The sequence below is a fragment of the Lineus longissimus genome, chromosome 8, assembly GCF_910592395.1.
Source record: "Lineus longissimus chromosome 8, tnLinLong1.2, whole genome shotgun sequence".
NCBI classification, from domain to species: domain Eukaryota; kingdom Metazoa; phylum Nemertea; class Pilidiophora; order Heteronemertea; family Lineidae; genus Lineus; species Lineus longissimus.
Genome location: NC_088315.1, coordinates 2,420,525 through 2,440,678, shown reverse-complemented (window position 1 = coordinate 2,440,678; position 20,154 = coordinate 2,420,525). Strand labels below are relative to the sequence as shown.

At 40.1% G+C, this 20,154-nt stretch overlaps 1 protein-coding gene and 1 non-coding gene across 4 annotated transcripts in view; one reads left to right on the top strand and one right to left on the bottom strand.

The window, feature by feature from the left end:
- Positions 1-2,548: 2,548 nt before the first annotated feature.
- Positions 2,549-20,154, bottom strand: part of LOC135492351 (xylosyl- and glucuronyltransferase LARGE1-like) — a 62,952-nt gene continuing 45,346 nt past the window's right edge. For all 3 annotated transcript variants that reach the window (XM_064778765.1, XM_064778767.1, XM_064778766.1), the window contains 15 exons: positions 12,244-12,343; positions 11,695-11,803; positions 10,456-10,579; positions 10,153-10,359; positions 9,733-9,828; positions 8,550-8,711; positions 8,241-8,372; positions 7,821-7,946; positions 7,446-7,604; positions 6,993-7,301; positions 6,447-6,602; positions 6,033-6,139; positions 5,453-5,650; positions 5,118-5,216; positions 2,549-4,824 (listed from right to left, as the gene is read on the bottom strand). In XM_064778765.1, coding sequence (XP_064634835.1) covers positions 4,734-4,824; positions 5,118-5,216; positions 5,453-5,650; positions 6,033-6,139; positions 6,447-6,602; positions 6,993-7,301; positions 7,446-7,604; positions 7,821-7,946; positions 8,241-8,372; positions 8,550-8,711; positions 9,733-9,828; positions 10,153-10,359; positions 10,456-10,579; positions 11,695-11,803; positions 12,244-12,337 — 2,169 coding nt within the window. In that variant the 5' untranslated portion in view covers positions 12,338-12,343 and the 3' untranslated portion in view covers positions 2,549-4,733. The remainder of the gene's footprint in view (positions 4,825-5,117; positions 5,217-5,452; positions 5,651-6,032; positions 6,140-6,446; positions 6,603-6,992; positions 7,302-7,445; positions 7,605-7,820; positions 7,947-8,240; positions 8,373-8,549; positions 8,712-9,732; positions 9,829-10,152; positions 10,360-10,455; positions 10,580-11,694; positions 11,804-12,243; positions 12,344-20,154) is intronic.
- LOC135493064 (U8 small nucleolar RNA) lies at positions 9,236-9,372 on the top strand. Its single transcript, XR_010448178.1, has one exon. It is a non-coding gene; the product is annotated as a U8 small nucleolar RNA (small nucleolar RNA).

The window sequence follows — 20,154 nt, the reverse complement described above, 5'->3', positions numbered from 1 at the left end:
TCTCCAGATCTCCTGTGATACCAGTAAAAATTTGTCACTTGCAGGATAACACCTTCTTATGACTTTATCCCTCAGGGAACTAGATCATCTGTCACACCAGTGACAATCTGTCAATATCAGGATCACGAATTCCAATGACTTCAGCTCTCGAGGAACTAGATCTCCTGTGACACCAGTGACAATCTGTCAATATCAGGATCACGAATTCCAATGACTTCAGCTCTCGAGGAACTAGATCTCCTGTGACACCAGTGACAATCTGTCAATATCAGGATCACGAATTCCAATGACTTTAACTCTCGGGGGACTAGATCTTCTGTGACATCAGTAACAATCCGACAATATCAGGATCACTCATTTAGATGACTTTAGCTCTCTGGGGACTAGATCTTATGTGACACCAGTGACAATCTATCAATATCAATATCACATCTTTAAAAGACTTTATGTCTCTAGTGACTAGATTTCATGTGACACCGGTGACAATCTACTAATATCAACATCGGACATTCTAATGACTTTAGATCTCTGGAACTAGATCTCCTGTGACACCAGAGACAATCTGTCGATAACAGGATCAAACATTGTCAAATCATTGTCTTATTGGACGAAGCCAGCGAAAATAATTATCAAGATGAGACTGCACGAAGCACCCAGTCCTTATTCTGCCTGATGACAGCTCCAGGACCAGGTGTCTCGAGGACAATCAAAGGTTGTTGGCAGAGGCTCATCCTAGAGACAGCTCCAGGTGTCTAGAGGACAGTCTTGGGTTGTTGGCTGAGGCACATCCTACAGACCGCTCCAGGTTGTAGCTGTTTGATAAGATATCGGTAACACGATGGAGCTGCAAGGCCATGTGTGGTTGTGACAGTCTCATCTCACTGACCGTAATATCGGAGAGACAGTGTGGAGAATCCAGCTGACCGATTCGGTCTGACTGTGGCTGTCTCCTCTCTCTTGACATTTCGGCAACACGAAGGAGTTGCAAGACCATGTTTGGTTGTGACAGTCTCATCTCATCTACCGTAAAATCGGAGAGACAGTGTGGAGAAGCCAGCTTGCCCGATTTGGTCTGACTGTGGCTGTCTCCTCTCTCTTGACATTTCGGCAACACCATGGAGTTGCAAGACCATGTTTGGTTGTGACAGTCTCATCTCACTGACCGTGATGTCGGGGAGACAGTGTGGAGAAGCTAGCTGGCACAATTCGGTCTGACTGTGGCTGTCTTCTCTCTCATCTTGTAGGTAAAACATTACGCTGTGTTTGCGACACGGTGCAGCAGTCTAGCCCGATTGGGTCCGGCTGTAGCTGTTGCATCTCTTACGCTGTATCGACGAACCAGTTGAGTACCCTGGTCCATTTCGGTCTGATTGCAGCTTTCTCACCTCGGCGACACGGCGATTCGGTCTGGATGCGGTGGTTTCATCTCTCTCAACGTTTCGTTGTCTCGGTTCTGCTGCCGGGGCTGGCATGTCCGATTCGGTATGATCGTAGCTGCCTTATCTCTCACACCAACTTGGCTACAGGACGGAGAGAACAGGCCTGGTTCGGTCTGGTTATGCCTGTCTTATCTCCTTTGCCATGTCAGTGAGATAGTGGAGCAGCCAGACTCGATTCCGACTGGTCGGCGAAATGGTGGAGAAGCCATGCCCGATTCTGTCTAATTGTGGCTGTCGCAACCCTTTCATTGTGTCAGCTACGGAGTGGAGCAGCCGGATACGCGTCGGTATTTGCTGTCTCATCGTGTCGGCAATAAGTGGAGCTGACCGCTAAGATTCGGTCTATTCATGATAGCTCATTTCTCTCACCATGTCGGCAAAAGGGTGATGCAGCCAGGTCAAATTCGGTCTGATCGTGGCTGTCTCACCCGATCTGGTGAGGTTGTGACTGTCGCATCTCTTTCACCGTACCTCTCTCAACATGATGGCCACACGGTGGAACAACCAGGCCCAATTCAGTCTGGCTGTGACAGACCCATCTCTCTCACAGTGTCGATCAATGACACAGTTGTGCTGCGAGGGTCTGGTTATGATAGTCACATCTCTCCCTCACTGTGTCGGAGACACAGTCTTGCTGCCAGGCCTGATTCGGTCTGGTTGAGACTATCAGAACTAGACCGAATCTTATCTGGGACCTCCATTATGATGCCAACACGATGAGATTATAGTGATGAGCATTTCAGCCACACTGGCTCGCTGGCTACCACACAGGGCCACGGACAGAGCCAAACGGTTAATGGAAACCTTGTTCCCAGGGAAAAGTTTAAAATTTCTTGATACATTACACCTGCAATTTTCATTTCTATGATCCTGGGTACAAGGTTGTTATTAACTCTTGCAGCCTGTTTGGCTCAGACCGTGGGAATATTGGGAGGGGAGGGGGGAATTTTCATTATTTTCAGTATTTAACATTTATGGTGATCCCCAACGCACGAAGAGCTGTGTTCCGATCGTTGCTTGTCATTGGTGTGACAGGGAATATAGTACCGCAATACCTGAGTCATTTCAAGTTGTTGATATGTCAACAAGAAAGAAGTAAAGAACAGAACTGTTTGATTTCACTGTTTATTATGAAAATTCTTGAGCTGACTTTCCTCCTCATCAACTTGACATCTTCAAAAACCCATTTTATCACTTGGACAACTCAAAGGCCATACAACAAACATACAAACAGCAGTCATACAAATATAAAAAGCTCTTTTGAAATTGTTTCTGATCCTTTTACTTGTGCACCATCTTAGACCAAGGAGGTAGTGAATTCCGAGGGGTGCAGTTAGTTGGTCGACCTACAATACGCAATGTTCTAAAACGGCAATGAAACGAGAAACTGCCAAATCAAGACTTCTATGGCACAAGAATTTTCCATTCGGAGCAATTTGTTTGGACATTTTACTCTATGACATAGCACAACTCTGAAATATTCACACCAGAAATTTATACAGAAAACAATTCTGTCAACTCCAAAGTATACTGACCAGCCCACTATGGGCAAATGATATCTACAAAACATAATCAAGGATTCTGATTGGACACATTTGAATCATGAGACCAAATGTAAATAAATTGATGGCTTATTTGAGGACACGCTATACAATTCATGTGACAATCTTCTGTATGCTTCAGTTAGCTTATGTCCACAAGGATAAAGAAAGTGAATTTGGCAAGTCAAGTACAGCAGACTTTAAAAATGATCTTTTCTACTAACGAAATATTAATACACCAGTTTTCTTCATCACAGCTTTATATTTTCTTACACACAGATTTTGATTCTCAACTCAGAATTACAAATATTCAATAATGCAACTTTCAAATATATTTATACATGTACAACCTTTTTACAACACAATTGTTTTTGAGACTTTGAATTTGATTAAAAGCCACCTAAAAGTATTAAAATCACATACATTTCAACTTCAAAAGTGACTTTTTTCACTGATTTTAATTTTATGCATGTTTTTCCAGTATAGCAGTGCAGCACAGACGTATGGAGCTTGAAAGTGAACCATTGTTAAGTCAGTGCCATTTGTCAATCAACAAGTAAATATACTGAACAACAAATACTGGGATCTGAGCAAAGCTAGGGCAGTACATGTGATGATAACTGATAGCGTCCTTACTCGTTGTCGTAGAGATCGGCAAATTTAGATGACCAGTCCTCAGAAACAAAGCAACGTTGCTGAATGCGATTTGTAGTATAGTGGAAAGATACAGTGGTTGGTTACAAGCTCTAACGAGGTAATACTCTATAGTAGTTTGGTCTCTATACAACTTGATAAAGCGAAAACAAATTTGCTGGATGACAAAAATATGTTCCAGTACCTATCATGAGCAGTTTTAAGTATGAAACCTGATATGTTCACAATTTCAGGCTGATCATAGTATGTGGTGTTAGAGAATCAACGTTACATGTTGTCGTCACATGCACTGAAGAACTGCCTCTACATAATCAAAATTGAATGCATGCTGAAAGTGTATGTTAAAGAGTATATTCTAAAGCACTTTAGGGATAATCTGTTGACAACCTCAATCAATCAGCACTGGAATTAAGTATAAATATCAACTAAATATTGTATAACTTCAATAATACAAACATATGTAGATGCACTTGGCAGATTTACATTTGATACAAACTATCTATACAATTGTATTCTTCAATGGAACACAATTTACTACTCAATGTTTTCAAATGATATCGCGTCATTACGACTAAACACCCCACGCAGAGTTGTGAGCCACCTGCAAATCTCCACACTGCAAACAATGCGTAATTTCACATTTCCTTACCAGATGGTGCTGTCATGGCGCATCAATCATCCATCCTTCAGAGCAGCCTTCAGAAACTCACACTGCTACACTGACATGGCACCTCTGCTTGTTGCACCTAAATTGATTGGTACCCCTGCACCAACTTCACAATAAAGTGCCCAAAATTCCACACAGGCCCTTTTCAAAAAGAACAATTAATGCTCTTCTTCATCAAATTAGAACAATTTTAAATCGGAATCCTTTGACAAATAAACAGACATTCAGAAGCACTTCAGATACAACTTCCACCTGCTTTGTTATTTTTCAAGATTCTTTAAGTTCGCAATTTTTGTAAAAATAACTTCCATAATACAAGGCTTCACCTTGAGCCCATTTCAGCCATCTAAAATGATGGTTGTTAACGAGACAATACTTAAAACACAGTACAATAAAAAGAGTTCCTTCTCTACACTACAGAGGGAGCTGCTGTCACCTGTCGACTGATAGATATTTTAATGCTTTGATGCCATATTTCTTTGATAAATCGCGCTGGAATTCACTTTTGAGGACTTTTAGGCACCTGAAACAAATGGAAAAACACACTATTATGTTATGATTCTCTTCAGAGGCAAGAGGATAGTTCATGAACCTATTTACTTAGAAAATCAGAGTTATTAATTCGTCTGTAATCATAATGGATCATTGTTCATCGATGAGCAACACGTATTTTCAGAAGAATCAGTAGCCATATTCTAAGATCCATTGGACGATATGGACTAATTTTTCTAATACTGGTGAAAACCATACCTGTCTTGATTGCAACGAAGAGCAGACTGAACATTTCTAAAAAAGTCCTTACGGTGCAACACTCACCTTCTATAAAGCGTACTTGATCTAAACTTGGCAATGTCAAAACTTGGTGCATGAGGCATGTGAATGATAAATGCATTTGGAAGGACGACAAATTCATAACTGAAAACAAAATATAGAGAAAATGTAAAATGTATTCATCACTGAATCAACACTAGCAAGTCATTACACGCTTGAATTGAAGACCATCAACTTGACCCCATAGCTATAGCCCCCCAAAGCCTTTAAAGACAGCTAGCATTGTCAGTCCAGAGAGCTTTACCTACTTAACTATGCTATAACTTAACTATCAGACAAATGGTGTTGACTTTTTTATTGCAATCGACACGACATCTTACCCTTGAGCATCTAGTTCCATGGTGTGTGAGACCTTGTTCCAGCCAAACCCCACAAATCTCTGATCGTACTCTGGAACATCCTTCGATACCACAATATAGGGCTCGAAGTCTGCCTCCCACTGCACCGTATAAGGCATGGTGGCCGTTCTCCACTTGGCAAAGTTGGTGGGCGCGTGGCCTTTGGGCCAGACATGGTATCTGAAGAAAGGAGCACAACTTTTGATATCAAAAGTACTAACCAAGTTACTTTGGTGGACTAGTGTGACTTTTGATGACTTCCTGATGCAATATACTACAAGACATTACACGATGCATGTGTTATTCACTGTAGAAAGCTTTAGCTAACCTAATAACATCAAGGATCATCTCATAGTGAAGCAGTTAACAAGATGGTCAGATCAGAATTACTGTGCAGAGGATGCTACAGGTTCTACAACACCCTCTGTACAGGATGTATCAACAACAATCCTACACTTGTGCTGACCCAGCAGGTACTTTCACTACTCTTCCTTTTTGGGACCGAGTCTCCCACATTGTAACAGATCACTGTCTAGGATTGTAACAAGTGGACTCAGCTTACCTGAATGTAAACAGTGTCCCCATATCTAGCATGGACAGCAGGTCAGCTTTCGATTTTGGGAATGTAAGACGATAACGCTGTGTTTCGAACGCAGGGACTATCAGCGCCTGAAAAGTAGTGGAAAGAATGAAGGAGACTCCCTCAAACCTGATTGAGATGCAAAGTTGGTATTACCTTTAAACAAGTATCAACCCAAAAGAAGGGTATAGACCAGACACTGTCACACACACTCACAAACATTTAACATTTGTCCCTAAAAACCTTTACCTCTGCCTGGAAATATAACTGTAAGATCAACTTAGGGCCGTCACAACCTTTACCAGGCATGAGATTGGGAGGTCAAGATGCTTTCTGTTTGAAACTCGATGGATCATTCGTTAAAGCTAAATCACAACTGAAGAAACATAAACTCACTTTTTTCTGTGATGTCATGTCAATCATGGATACAGCTTTTTTGAGATAATCATAGAGGTTGAACATCGGTAGGAAGTCGATGTCGAGGAGAAAGACGTAGGGAGTCACAACCTGCTTCAAGGCGACGTTACGTAGATAGTTGACTGGGTAGAATTGCTGGAAGAAAATGGATGACCTCATCAACATTGGGGAACACAGCTAATTGCCACTATTACCGGTACTCTATCCTGATGATAATAATCATGACATTTTTGTGAACATTACCTCTGACTCACCTCGCTGAGAAGAAATAGAACCAGGCCTGCACTTGGGTGTTGATGTCTACAGCAACATCGTTATAAAGAACAGTGCTTTTACTCTTGATGATTTCACACCAGCCCAACATCACAACAACATACAAAACAACCTCCAAGATGGATTAACTGGCACCAGGTCATGAGTCTCTCCAGCAGCAACTAGGCTATATTACTAGAGTCTGGTCTAGCCCACTCTCACTACATATGGATCACCCAATACCCCCTTAACACAACTGGCAAAATGACCTACCCCATCCTTGTAGACAACGTGATAGCCGACGTTCTTCCGAGACTGCAGGAATTCCGATCCTGTGGCGTATCTCAGAAACTGCTGTGCTTCTGCATCAGAAAGGTATAGTGCGAGACTAATGGGCCCCTCCCAGTGTTTGCATATAGTCTCGAGCATCTGGAGCCTATCCATGCTGAGCTGAGCGACAAGGGTGACATCGTCCGTAGTCGGTTGGTAGTTGTATTCGATGTAGTAAAGGTGTGTGCGATGGATGACGATGCGTTCGCGACGAAACTCGTAACATTCGTCATCCTCATTGAGCTGGCTCAGCTGAAAGTAATGAGTTTTCAGGATAGATACAAATTGCTAATGCTGGCTCATATAAAGAAAGAATGAGTACGGAAAATCACTTTGCCTTGACAGGAATTTCAAGAAAAACCCCCACGAGATTATGAATAATCAATATTTTCTCACCTGCACCTGAACTGGATTCGTCTGAGCCATGTCACAACCAAAGAGCTCTCGCCGCAGCAGGTTCCCATCGTACTCCTCAAATGTCATGTAAAGATTTCTAAAAAACTCTACATGTTTGTTCTTCACTTTAAGCTTTTTTGGTGAGTTCCAATGAATTATCTTGAAGAGAATGAGAAAATGAAGTCAAGTCTAAAGTCATTACGGGAAGCACATAGGTATGTACGAGAGGGTGAATACAGTGCAAGTGACATGCATTGAACAAAATCTCACCATTGAATCCTATATCTTGCTTTAAAGGTTGATGATATCCAGAAACCTAAACATTGAAGTCTGAGACCGACCTTTAACAACTCATACAACACTCTTTGGACTCACTTTTAAGTCGGAGACCTCACTGTAACAAAGTTCACTCCTTGTGTTATCGCTGAGTTGTACATTCCAGTGACAAGGCAGATGAAAGACTAGATAGGGATGCTGTTTGATGACTGCATTGAAGATGTCCTGAAAACAAATAACCAGGTCAATATCATTTCTAGACACAACTGAACTGACACTCGAAATTTAAAACTGGTGTCATATCGAGTTTTCATATATCCTACGGCCAGGGGTAGCCAATGAAATAATTTTTCTTGTTTGAAAAAAACTGATAGTACTGTGCATCCTTGGAGCTGCTAATTGTTAATATTGTGCCAAAAAGTGTCTTTGTCTGTATGGAAGTCAGTTAAGTTAAAGGTTCAGCCGCTGATTGGTCTGTTCTTACCAAGGTTAGGGTATCGAGACAGGCACTTTACTCACCTGATCAGCTAGGGATGTTGACAACATGCTCATCAACTCTCTCTCGGCTATTAATCGCCACATTTGCATCCAATTCTTTTGACGAAGTTGACTGAGATCAAGTAGAATAACACCTGTGTTGAAGCCTCGGCCCTGGAAGCATCAAATCAAATATAAAGTTTTTCGAAATTTTGTAAAATTATGAAAATATATCCCCCACCCCCAAAAAACGTTAACAGATTTTTAAAAACTTTTTGTGGAACATTGAGAAATTCCAACAAATTCCTTTGGCGATCTGCTTAGAACACCAAAGAAAACTATCATACTCACCAATGCGGGCCAGGGCCTATGATTTTTCCACAGTTTGCCCAAGTACCAATCACTCTGGTTCTCCACGAGTCCTATTGCCTGTTTATCTTTCAACTTGTGGAACATTTTCCATAACTCAGCGATGTCTGTGGCCAGGATGACATCTGTGTCTAAAACTATCGTCTGAAATTTGATGAATTGCTGATCAAAATGGATAGCAGGAATATCAATCCTCCCCGCCCATCTTTCTTTAATTCATATTGTGTGTGCTTAATAATGATAATGGTCATTGAGGGTTAATGTGATATGATAAACCTATTGTCACACATGTAACAATTAGCAGTTATTTATCAGTTATTTATTCAAGCTGAGGATACAATAACCCTCAGCCTTTTACCAATACAGACCTGGCAACACCTATTTAGTTCAAGCTTTTGTCAACAAGTGTCTCTACTGTACATCTGTATCCTGGATAGGCTTTTGTGACGAAATATCTTCAAATTCTCATAAAAATAAAACCTGATCATAAAAATAAATTCTAAATACACGAGAAGTTTTTGCACTAGCAACGCATTTAAAATCACTGATGATAACCTGAATGTGACAAACATTTAGAGAGAACTAGTCACAAATAAAATATTGAACAAACCATATGAATAACACACCAACATCTGAACAGTACCTGTCAGCTATGCCTTTTCTGGTGTCACTCAGTAGGTAACTTCTTACCTGCAACCCTCGTTTGAGGGCTGTGAGACATGATGACCCTGGGGTATGATCTTCCGTGAATTACACCCCACAGGGGCTCAGGGACCAACGACACCCTGGGTCACCTAGGTCTGATTCACAAGTGACAATATAAATTAAAAACAAAAAGTAGTAATGTACCTTGCAGTATTGGGGATGGGATTAGTGGGTCTATGAGGACTCTGAATTAGCTCCAAACAATCAGCTTGAACTATTGGGTTACAGTTGCCTCTTGATCTCACTCAACAGATCAACCCTTGATAGGTCGAAATGTGCCACAATCGGCAGAAAATTTCAATTACTTTGCATCTGGCTGAGTACTGATTTTAGTATGGGCGTGCCTAACCCGATACAAAATCAAGAAGTTTTGTTCCAACTTCTAGCAGCGCTGATTCAAAGTCCTCAAAAGTGTATTGGGTATAACATGTCAAGACTTGCGGTGGGTCTTGGAGCATACCTTTTCTAGGTCGGTCGGTAATGTCTTGGGCAGAGTGAGCTTCATCAGCCCATAGACTCCGGAATAATGTTTGTTTGGAATCCATGATACACCATTCTGAAACAATCAGCAGAAATACAAACCATTTTGACAGAAGAATGTAAATGCAAATCCCAAATGGGATATTCTAAGATTACTGGTACAGGGCGGGGTCCATTCTCCAAGCAGCTTGTAGGATACTCTCTCTGCCAGTACTGACTTCCAATACGCTATGAGGTCCCTGATGTGTCCAAGCGTGTGACGATATCAGAATCAGTGATCGATCAGTCACCTTTGGTAAACTTGCATCATTTATGGCAATTTCCATAACAGCTCATCCAGAACATTTGAGAACCTTTTCGACAACTCCACAAAGTGTCCTGCTCAAGAACCAATACATACCTTGATTGAGTCCGAGACATAGAAGCTGACCTCAACCTCTGGAACGTTCCAAGTACTGAAGAGGGTTTTGAGGACAAGCTGGGCGGCTTGGTCGGAGATGAAATGAAAATGAAGCGGATTTTTTCTGAAGAACAGGATACTCTTGATGAGGGTGACGACGTCACGTGAGGCGTTGTATCCAGCACATACAATGGCTATCTGAATAACCTGGAAATTTAAGAAAAATTTATGGTAAATACCTTTTTTAAACTTGTGATTACTAGTCCCTTTAAAATCCAAACTAGGTGATTAAAGGTATCTTACCTCACATTTGGGCACATCAGGTTCTGAGCTAATACATTTAATCTGAGATCCATCCACAGCGTGGCGTGTTTCATTATCGCCATTTGAAACATATTGGATATTCAGCAGTTGGTTCTGGGAAAGACTGTAAAGAACAAGCGTGTCAAGTTACTCACTGAACAGAAGGTACAGATCAATGCATTGCAACACATGCTAGACTTTTTGTGACTGTTTTTCATCATTTCTTGGCACAGAATCAGATCCTCTAGTTCGAGATGGCGTGACCAGGTAGCATCGCAAACCGAAATTCTAGCAGTCCATTCCAGAGCAATGGCAATGATGACTGATATCATCAATAAAAGGCATGCATTGCCGCAGACAAAGGAAGCAATGATGATAAACCTCCATCGCAGCCGCAGAAGAAATTCATCTGCTCAATAAACAGACATCGAGAGAGTCGAGACGACAATCATTGGTATGGCACGATTCATGATTTAAATGGGTGCTGTCCAATCAGAGCTCATTAATGACTTCGTTATGGCACATAGAATTGCACGGTTAATAACGCCGACGTAATGACTTGGTTGTAAATTGAACAAATAACTGCTTAATTTTTTTATTTGTCGGCATTTGGAGATGAAATAGAGATGCTGTCTTCTGATGAGGTGTACCAATAGTTTATACAGATTATTGTGCTGGGCATTTGATTCCAATTCATGTCCTCTAGTAAAGGGTTAAATCTACACACACACTTTAATTAATTTCACATAGCACTTCATCGTCAACGACCTTAGAAATAAAGATGCCACACTCAACACACAGACAAACCAAATTGTTATTTCGAATAGTCTGATGAACCAATGAACAGACAGCATTCACATGAATTCAATTACAGAAATGCAATCAACTTCAAAAACGCAAATAAAAACACTGTGTTTGTCTTCTAGTGAAATTATATTAACTCATTCATGGGCATGATTGAAGATGAAAAGGATTGCCGCAGTTCATCAAATTTAGATTAAGTTGTCTGTATGATATGAATGTGCGGAATTATGATTTGAATTCTGAGCAGGTTTTATGGCCACGTTGATGAATTTTTATTAGTTCTTGGTTTATTTCGCCGAGTTGTTCCTGTTGGCTAGTTGAACAGCAAAGGGAAATCCATAAATCGACTCATAAAAGACTCCATGGCCTTGTGCACAGGAAGCAAAGTTACTTATAGACACTACTGTACAGTACAGTTTTAAACTAAGTTGTTACCTGAGCTGTCGCCGCAGAATCTGGTTCTGTTCCTCGACCTCCCTTACTCTCTGAGCAAGCTTCGCCTCCCTGTTGGTAAATCCCATTACATCATCAGATCTATGCGTTCCTGAAACCAAAAAATACTCTCATATCACAAAGATTCTAACCAAATACAGAAGCCTACCTTCTTAAGATGGAGGTGCTGACAATTGTTACCTTTTCAGGGGGATTCTGATTTGGTGACATACAATCAGTCGAAACTGACTTCGAGACCGTTGTGATAGCTGCACAGACACCACCATGGACGCAATAAGGTATCCTTAACGAAGCAATTCATTAATTAGTGTCGTCGGAAATGATTGATGTCTGGTAATAATGCAGTATCTTCATAGTCATTGCGAAGTGCGATGATAGGGTTCATGCCAATATCTGGAGTATCAATTCTAGCGGATGCTATAGATCTACACTCTTGGTCCCCCTCAGAAGTAGGCCATACTACCAGGCATTTTTGGACTTGTATTATGGTATATTTCTTACAGCTATTTTGAAATTACGCAGTTAACTCACCATCATTGCTCCACAGGGCGCAGAATAGAATGAGAATTGGAACAGCAGTGCCACCTAGGAGCAAGAAGAGGAACTTCTTCTTCAAGCGCACCATCCTTCTCTGCAAAGACAAAGGTGAGGATATGGTTAGGATGGGTAAGTATAATGTAATAGAGGTGGTCTTCTGTAGTCAACAGGCCATCCATGAAACTATTAACGAAATCCCTCGGTGACGAGAAAACGAGAACCAGAGCATAAAACAGCACCGCTACTGCTCTGTGGTCCAAATAGAAAGTGGAAATAATTGCTACAGTACCTTTGGGAAGAATGCACAAAAAACAATGTATGGAACTTGGGCACTCCTATGATGTAAATAGAGAGGTTAACAGCCAGGAAAAGTCATTAGAGTGGATCACAATGGGAAATGAGAGGAAATGCCTCAATTAGTGGTCATAAAATGTTCTCTCAGTAAGTAAACAATACTTGCTGAGCATCAGAGAGAGCCATTTGACTGTTAACCCTTTCTATCATGAGATCATGCACACTTATAGCATAAAATGTAGGTATATTTGGTTTAACCTTAGAGTAACCAGCCTTAGGCTTGTTCCTCTTAAGATTAACCTGATCCCTCCAGAGCTAAGATTGTAGAGCCCTACCCACACCAAATCGGCCGTCAATCCATCTTGTTAACAACCAACCACTAGCTCTGTTCTAACTGAAAACTGGACAAAATACTTCACTATTGAGAATGTCAAAGCGACACAGAAGAAGACCAGCGCCAATGCTATCCATACCATTCCATGCATCAAAGACGGAGAAATTCATATCAACAGAATAAACAATGGGTGATATTGAAGTAAAAGCATTTGCTAGTCTTTATTCATATCACCCATTGTCTCGGTGTAGGGTGTGACAAACAGGGTCAATGTTCGTACTAAGCTATTTTTTGTCAGCTAAATAAAAACTCTGCATTATTGAGTATTGACAACAGTAACTGCTATCACTGTTTTGACAAATCAAACGGCTTAAGAGCAAACAAAAAGGGTGACACCGATCTGTTTGTTTTGTTACCTGATAAACAATGTCAGTGATATATTTGTATTTCTTAAACAAATAATCTCCCCAATCACACAGACACCCTCACAGAACAACAAAAGGTGACCTTACTTCGGTGATGATCTCAGTGTTGCTTGGATATAAGTGTTCTGTGACTATCAGTGTTCAGCTACTAAGTCACTCTATCAAGAATGTACAATATTTTTACAGTTTCTCAAAGCTACGCTTGTCGATTAATAGTTAAACTATCCCATCCTCCCATAGCAGGCTATTGGCCTTTCTATAATAAACTATACAAAATATATACAATTTATTAGGATTGATTACAAAGGCTTGCTGTGGGAGGATGCATTACCCTGGAAACAATTTGAAACACTATAGCTCATATAATAAGTCAGCTCTTTTCAATCCCGGTTCACGCATCAAACAGTTACTTCAGGCTACATCTCAAAGGAGATAGAACCCAAGCTCATCTTCTGTTTCAAAGTATCATCAGCCAACAAAAATGAGAAATTTCAATAACTTGCGGAAATTGCCTATATCACTGCGTAAAAGGGTGAAAAATCGCAATCAAAATGTCTTTGAAGTGAGCAATACATTAATGCCATAAGCATATGATGTCGCCTAAATTAATTTGGACAAGCTGAGAGATATTTTCGTTATTCTCACTCTAAACAAATACTTCGATCTTTTAGACTCGAATAAAAACAATCGGGGAAACAAGACCACTGACGTCAAAGATGGGATATCAACATGGACAATTCTGAAACAAACAACTCTTTTTCCACCAGTATTAGATTAATCCTCTTTGAAGTTGATAATACATTACTTTCTTCACTCTGTACTGATATTGTTTTGCAGTTAACACGATTGCCTCAAGACGTCACACGACTTATCAGCAAAATACAAACATCGATCAAGAGAGCAACAGACCTTTCCAATCGAGTGCAATCACCAAGCACCTATCATTTATGTCACTCATAAATTCCAAGGATATGACTTCGAAGGTGACAAATCAAAAGAATGGGTCTAAAATGACATTCTGCATCCACGGTGATGCAAATATGATGCAAATATGATGCAAAAACGTTAATCCTCGGCACAGATGAGATGACACAAGCAATGACTGCACAACGAACGGCATTGATCTGAAAGCGTGGAATGCCATGATATATGATGGTCAGATAGGTTTGGGGATTATGTTTGAACGGACAAACTTCTGCACTATTTTCACCCAGAAACTTTGCAATGCCTTGAAGCAGGACCTGTTGATGGAAAAGAGCTAACTAAGCCAAACTTGACATTTGTATTAGTCATCCTTTTTCAATAGGAAGCAGATTTTGTGCAAACTTGTTCTTTGTTTAAAATATGAGGCAACAAAATGAGAAATCTTATGGAGTCTTTGCTGTTTGTTCACCTCTTATCTCAATCAATAACACAGGTGACGGTCGCCCGAGGGTGCAGTGTATCAATATAACTAAATATCTAAAGATTCTTGCATTTTAAAGATATCCATAAGGTGCTCAGGACTGATACAGAAATACATGGTACATCAAAGTAAACATGCATAACAAATTCGGATCTAAAAATGGACGCTTTCTGAGTTATTGATGATGATCAGCTTCGAGAAAAATGACATTTCAATTATATTGATTCTGTTTGTCTCGTGTCTTGACGAAAAAGTTGATGATTATGGTATCTCATTTTTATGTGAAAGTCTGATGATATGAGAGATCAAAAATAAATAAGAACTATTCGAACTACGTTGTTGGCAATATTTTATGAATTTCAGATCATTATTTGTCTTTTAGCGATATCATATTTTTAATGATGAGTCACTTTTGGATTGATTTCAGATTTATTTTGAATTTTGTGATCAATATACCGCCACAATTGACTGCCTCGGGGGGCGAGGACAATTCATGTCGCCACCATCAAAAGAAACTGAAGATCATTCAAAAGCTGCTCTGAACAGATACTGAAATTAGATGAAATGCGACACTCTTCCAAAATCAAACAAAATTGAAAATATCAGATGTGGATCATGAATATTTCATCAGTGAAGGATTTTTACCTGCGCTCATGAGAAATGAGTGAGGTTTGATTTTATTGATTTGGACGATATGACTGGCGAATAATTGGATTTCATTGGGGCGTTAAGAAAATGCTGTTACAGCACCGGTAACTTTCGGCGCATATTTAATTTTCGCCAATTTGCGAAAAACTGAAAAATTACGATTTGTATTTGGCAGATTACAAACTTTCATATGTTTTTTCAAAAATCCTGAATGACAGTTTAGAAGTTTGCTTTTGGTCTTTAAATATCAAATATGGATATCGAGATCTTTAATCAATTTCACTCTGTGACTTTGTATCATAGATTGCTTGTCGATTCCTGACCTTTATCGAAGACTATAGATAATAGTACGTTTGAAAGATGAAAAAAACATTGTGTTCATCATAAATACCAACACTCAGATTCACCATAATGATGGAGGATAAGAATGGTTGGTCAAATTAAGTATGCAAATAAGGTCAATTTGAACAGTCGTTGACCGGATTTCCCAATGCAGTGAATCAAGCATGCAGAAAAATCAGAGAAGGACAGAAGCTTTCATCTGCACTTACTCCAAGTTGGTCAAGATTTTACAGAATGACAGGTCCAGGGAAGCTTGCTCACAGCCCTGAAACACGGCAGCCTAGTGTAGGATGTCTGACCGAGAGGTTGTGGGTTCAAATCACTTCCTAGCCACTTTGTTTGATGTCCGACACAGTAAAGTGAATGTTCCTTACATCCATTGGAGCATGCTGGATCCCAAAGGGCTTTGAGGAAGGTTGACTTGGAAAAGGGCTATAGAAACGCAGAATGTTTTACTTCAATCGAAATCGAAAAGCAATGATACACCAACTGACAGCTATACTTTCAAAATATACCAAGAATGTCCAGGACGACATACATACCAGGAAAGAAAAACTCAAGCTACAGGTGTCAGGTCAATGTTGACTAACACATTCCCTTCCATGCTCCGAGCATTAACATTCACATACAGCCCTCCAAATCTGGTATGCAAAACTCCTAATTGGACTTATTAATGATTCTCTCAGACCCTATGGCGTATTGTTCCAACACGGGGCAAATACCTCGCAGGTATTGTTCTTAAGCGACGCAAATGCGCGCTAAGTTATGTCAATATTTAGAAACGGTTTAGCAACAAGAATCATGAATGAGTATTTTGCTAAGTTATCGCTTTTATCATATTGATTTAATTGTGCAGGCAGAAAGTGTTGTTTACTCAATTTGCTTACTTTAGATATATGTACAATGTAATAGTGCACAAAAGTGAAAAGTACATTAACCCTTTATTGGCAAGAAGATCACTTGTAACAGGGTTTTAGCCTGATGGCAAGTGATGGCAAAGAATGAAACCATATAGGGTCCTTCTACAACTATACGGCCTCTCAATTACACTTTAGACACGCACATCCTATAGCCTTCAATTTTCACAATCATGGGAAGATCGACCTCGTGAAGCTGCAATGTGCCAAAGTTCCAAGTCGAGACATAGCTAGACAGTAGAAGCCACAGAAGTGTGCAAAACATGGAACCGCGGTTCCTCCATCAAGGTTACTTATGAGCAGAGCTGTTCAACTCCAAAATCCAGCACGACAAAAATCTCAACCTGAGGAAATATCCAAGACAAAATAATCTGAAGGCATTATTGACGAAAGTTTTACTTATTTCCAATATCTTTGACAACAAAGATCAAAACCATGTATTAACGTTAACGATTTCCGATAAACCCTTTTATTTACCAGTTCGTTTGCCTTGAGGGACTTCAGTAAGGAACTTTCAGCTTCAGCTCTGGTTGTCTGCAGATAAGGGTCTTGTAAAAGACCCTTTTTGGTCACAGAACATCTTTTGGATTTAGCAGAAGATAAGGCTGCATGTTTTGAGTCATGTTCATGATATTATCAAATGGCCCTGGTACCTCTTCAGCCAGTAGCTCAGAGTTTTACCATTTTCTCCCAAATCCCATTCAGGCTTTTCGTAGCAAAAGCCGTTGATGGATGAGGCAGCCAATTAGCTCTGAACAAAATTATCCCTAATCAACCCCGGGATTGGAATGCATCCATCACCGTCATTAGACTGGCAGGCATCCGCAGAAATCTACCCGACATTTTACATTTTGTGCTCAGTTCTGTGCAGGTTGAATGAAGTACATTTAGGATCTAGAGCAAAATAAGATATCCTTTTTCAATCTTCATCTTCAGTAAACTATTGTAGCCTGAATCAGAATGTTACATGAAAATCATAAGACAAGGGCAAAGACAAGGACCACTGCTGTGCATAGTGCATCATTATGTGCAAAGTTGCTAACACCATGCTGAGGCTCTGCAGTACATTTTGATTTGGGCAATAGGGTCCACAGATGGAGTCAAGTGATGAAAAAGTTGAAACATTACACCTTTTTTTGCAACTTCATTCTATAATTTTGAAGGAATGTAAACAGAAAATAAACCATCCATCATCTGTCACTCAAACATCAAACTGGTGAAGAGCAGAAAATGAACCCTTTTATTGCCCTTTGCCCCATAAGGGACCCAAAATTTAAAGGTGCACAGATTAAAACATCAGTCTAAGCACAACCAGCTTGAGTAGATCACAGAACAGCCATTATCCCGGCATGAAAAACAACCCAGACATCTTGAAATTTACCCGAATCCTGCTGAGAATACTTAGTCCAATTACCACGGCTTTGAACAGGTAGATTACCGGCAAATTAGCCGGAAAACTTACACCGATTGTTCATGTTCTTCAAGAGCAGGTGGTTCTCATCCAAAATGGAACCACTTCCGACCATTTCATGTTTTAGTAACAGGTTAATGGATTGCAATTAGGGACAAGTGCTGGCAAGTTTGGAGCACGAAAACTGGTCAACCTGGAAAACCTTTCAGACAATAGCATTGATTTTGTAATCTGTTCACCATTTTATATCAAGTTGTTTTGATAGGCTAACCCAATGATGCCCAAACGTCCAAAGATACCTTTAAACATAGGTCATACATATAAGGACATCACATCTTCAAGTACATTTATACATTACCTACGCTCCAGTAAATGAATTTTTTTATGGATAGCTCAAAATAGGACTGCAGAGCCACAGAGCAAGCCTAACCACGATGTCACTAGACCAACCATGTGTATGCAACTATCAAAACCCTCTCATGATACCCAATGAGTCATCTCATTGAACCCAGCCCTCACAAAGGGGGACAAGAATAACAATGTGGTACCCTATTAGAACACCCTTGTCAAAGCACCCTTTATAACCTGTCCCTAAAATACACAGTACTGTGATATTCCCCGCTGGGTTCTCAATTTGAACTTGTGCACTTTATAGCCTTGGGCAAGCTACTTTACTGCTACTGTTTCTTGAATACTACAGGGGTGTTCAAGAGTTCAGCTATGACAAGGCGGTTACACAGTCCCTGTGAAAATGCAGACAGCACTTGAGTGCCACACAGATGATTTTAGTCTTGTGACCTGCTGCTGAGCCATGACAACGTGACGATTGTGGTAGGGTTTTGGTTGCCAATTGGTTCAATTGCTCCATCACAGGTCGCTGCGACTATTGCTTACCATAACTTAATCTGTCCCATATGGCTCCTGCCTATAATCTTCTTTTAACATGACATTGGTTGTCTATTGATTAATGATGAAATGTCAAAAATGGCAAAATGGTCACAAAAATTCCATCTGATAACTAGATTCTGAAAGATCAATATTGAACAGAACTTGTCATAGCTGGGATATTTTCCAATCACAATAAAACCACATTGCTGACTAGTCTATCATCGATCTAAAAGTCTTATCAAATTGGTTTAATCTAAAACTTCAATTTAAAATTCAACCTCTAATTCCTTGGTTAATCTCCGCCTGACACATGTCAACTTACAAAAAGCGGCAAACTTCCACTTTTTCACAACCACTCAGTTCGTTAAATCATCCTGCGCCTAAATTTTCAACGAGCGACTTTAATTGGCTTAATGAAATTTGTGGATTCAAGATGGTTCAAGCATCTGCATCATTCAATTCAAAATCATGAGTTCAGATTGACAGTTTGATATGTCAATGGTGATGGTGATGCCCATGTTAATTGATTGATTTGATTGGCTGATCGATATCCTGAGGCATTCTATGTGTTGCACTCCCCCCCCCTCCATCTAGTCAAAGACAAAAATGAGTTCACACAGCTTCCTACCTCTGCACTCAAGGACACAGCCACATTTTACAACAACAAAACCACAAACTTTCTTTCTGTAAGACTAATTTCCTGCATGTCATCCCTGCCATAAAATCAAAGACACAACTCATTTCATATCGCTTCCTGCCTCACACCATCACATTAACTTTTTCCAAGGACTATTAATCACGGTACCAACACCTCAAATGAAAACAACGGAATGGAAGATTATCTCTCATGAAGGGGTGTGAACACAAAATTCAACGTCAAGGATATCAGTAGTTTATGAGAGGCAGTAATCATCTCCCTATGTCATCAACATGCTCCTCCACTTTGCATGCTATGTCAGTCCCCAACGATTTCCCTCGATAAATGAAAACTGCCACTGGACCGATTCGATGCTTGAAACTTATCTGAGTTACTATACAAGCAGTATCATTCTTATTCCCTGTAATTTTTATAAGTGCCAGTGTCCAGGAAATGTCAAAAGCGCACAGAAGTGTGCAAGTAAATGTCAGCAACTATACGAGGTACCTCAGCATTCCCGTTGCTAAGTTACTGAAATTACAAAACAATAATCAGATATTTCTCGAGAGAAAGATCAACAGACAGTAACCATGTGCCAGACATC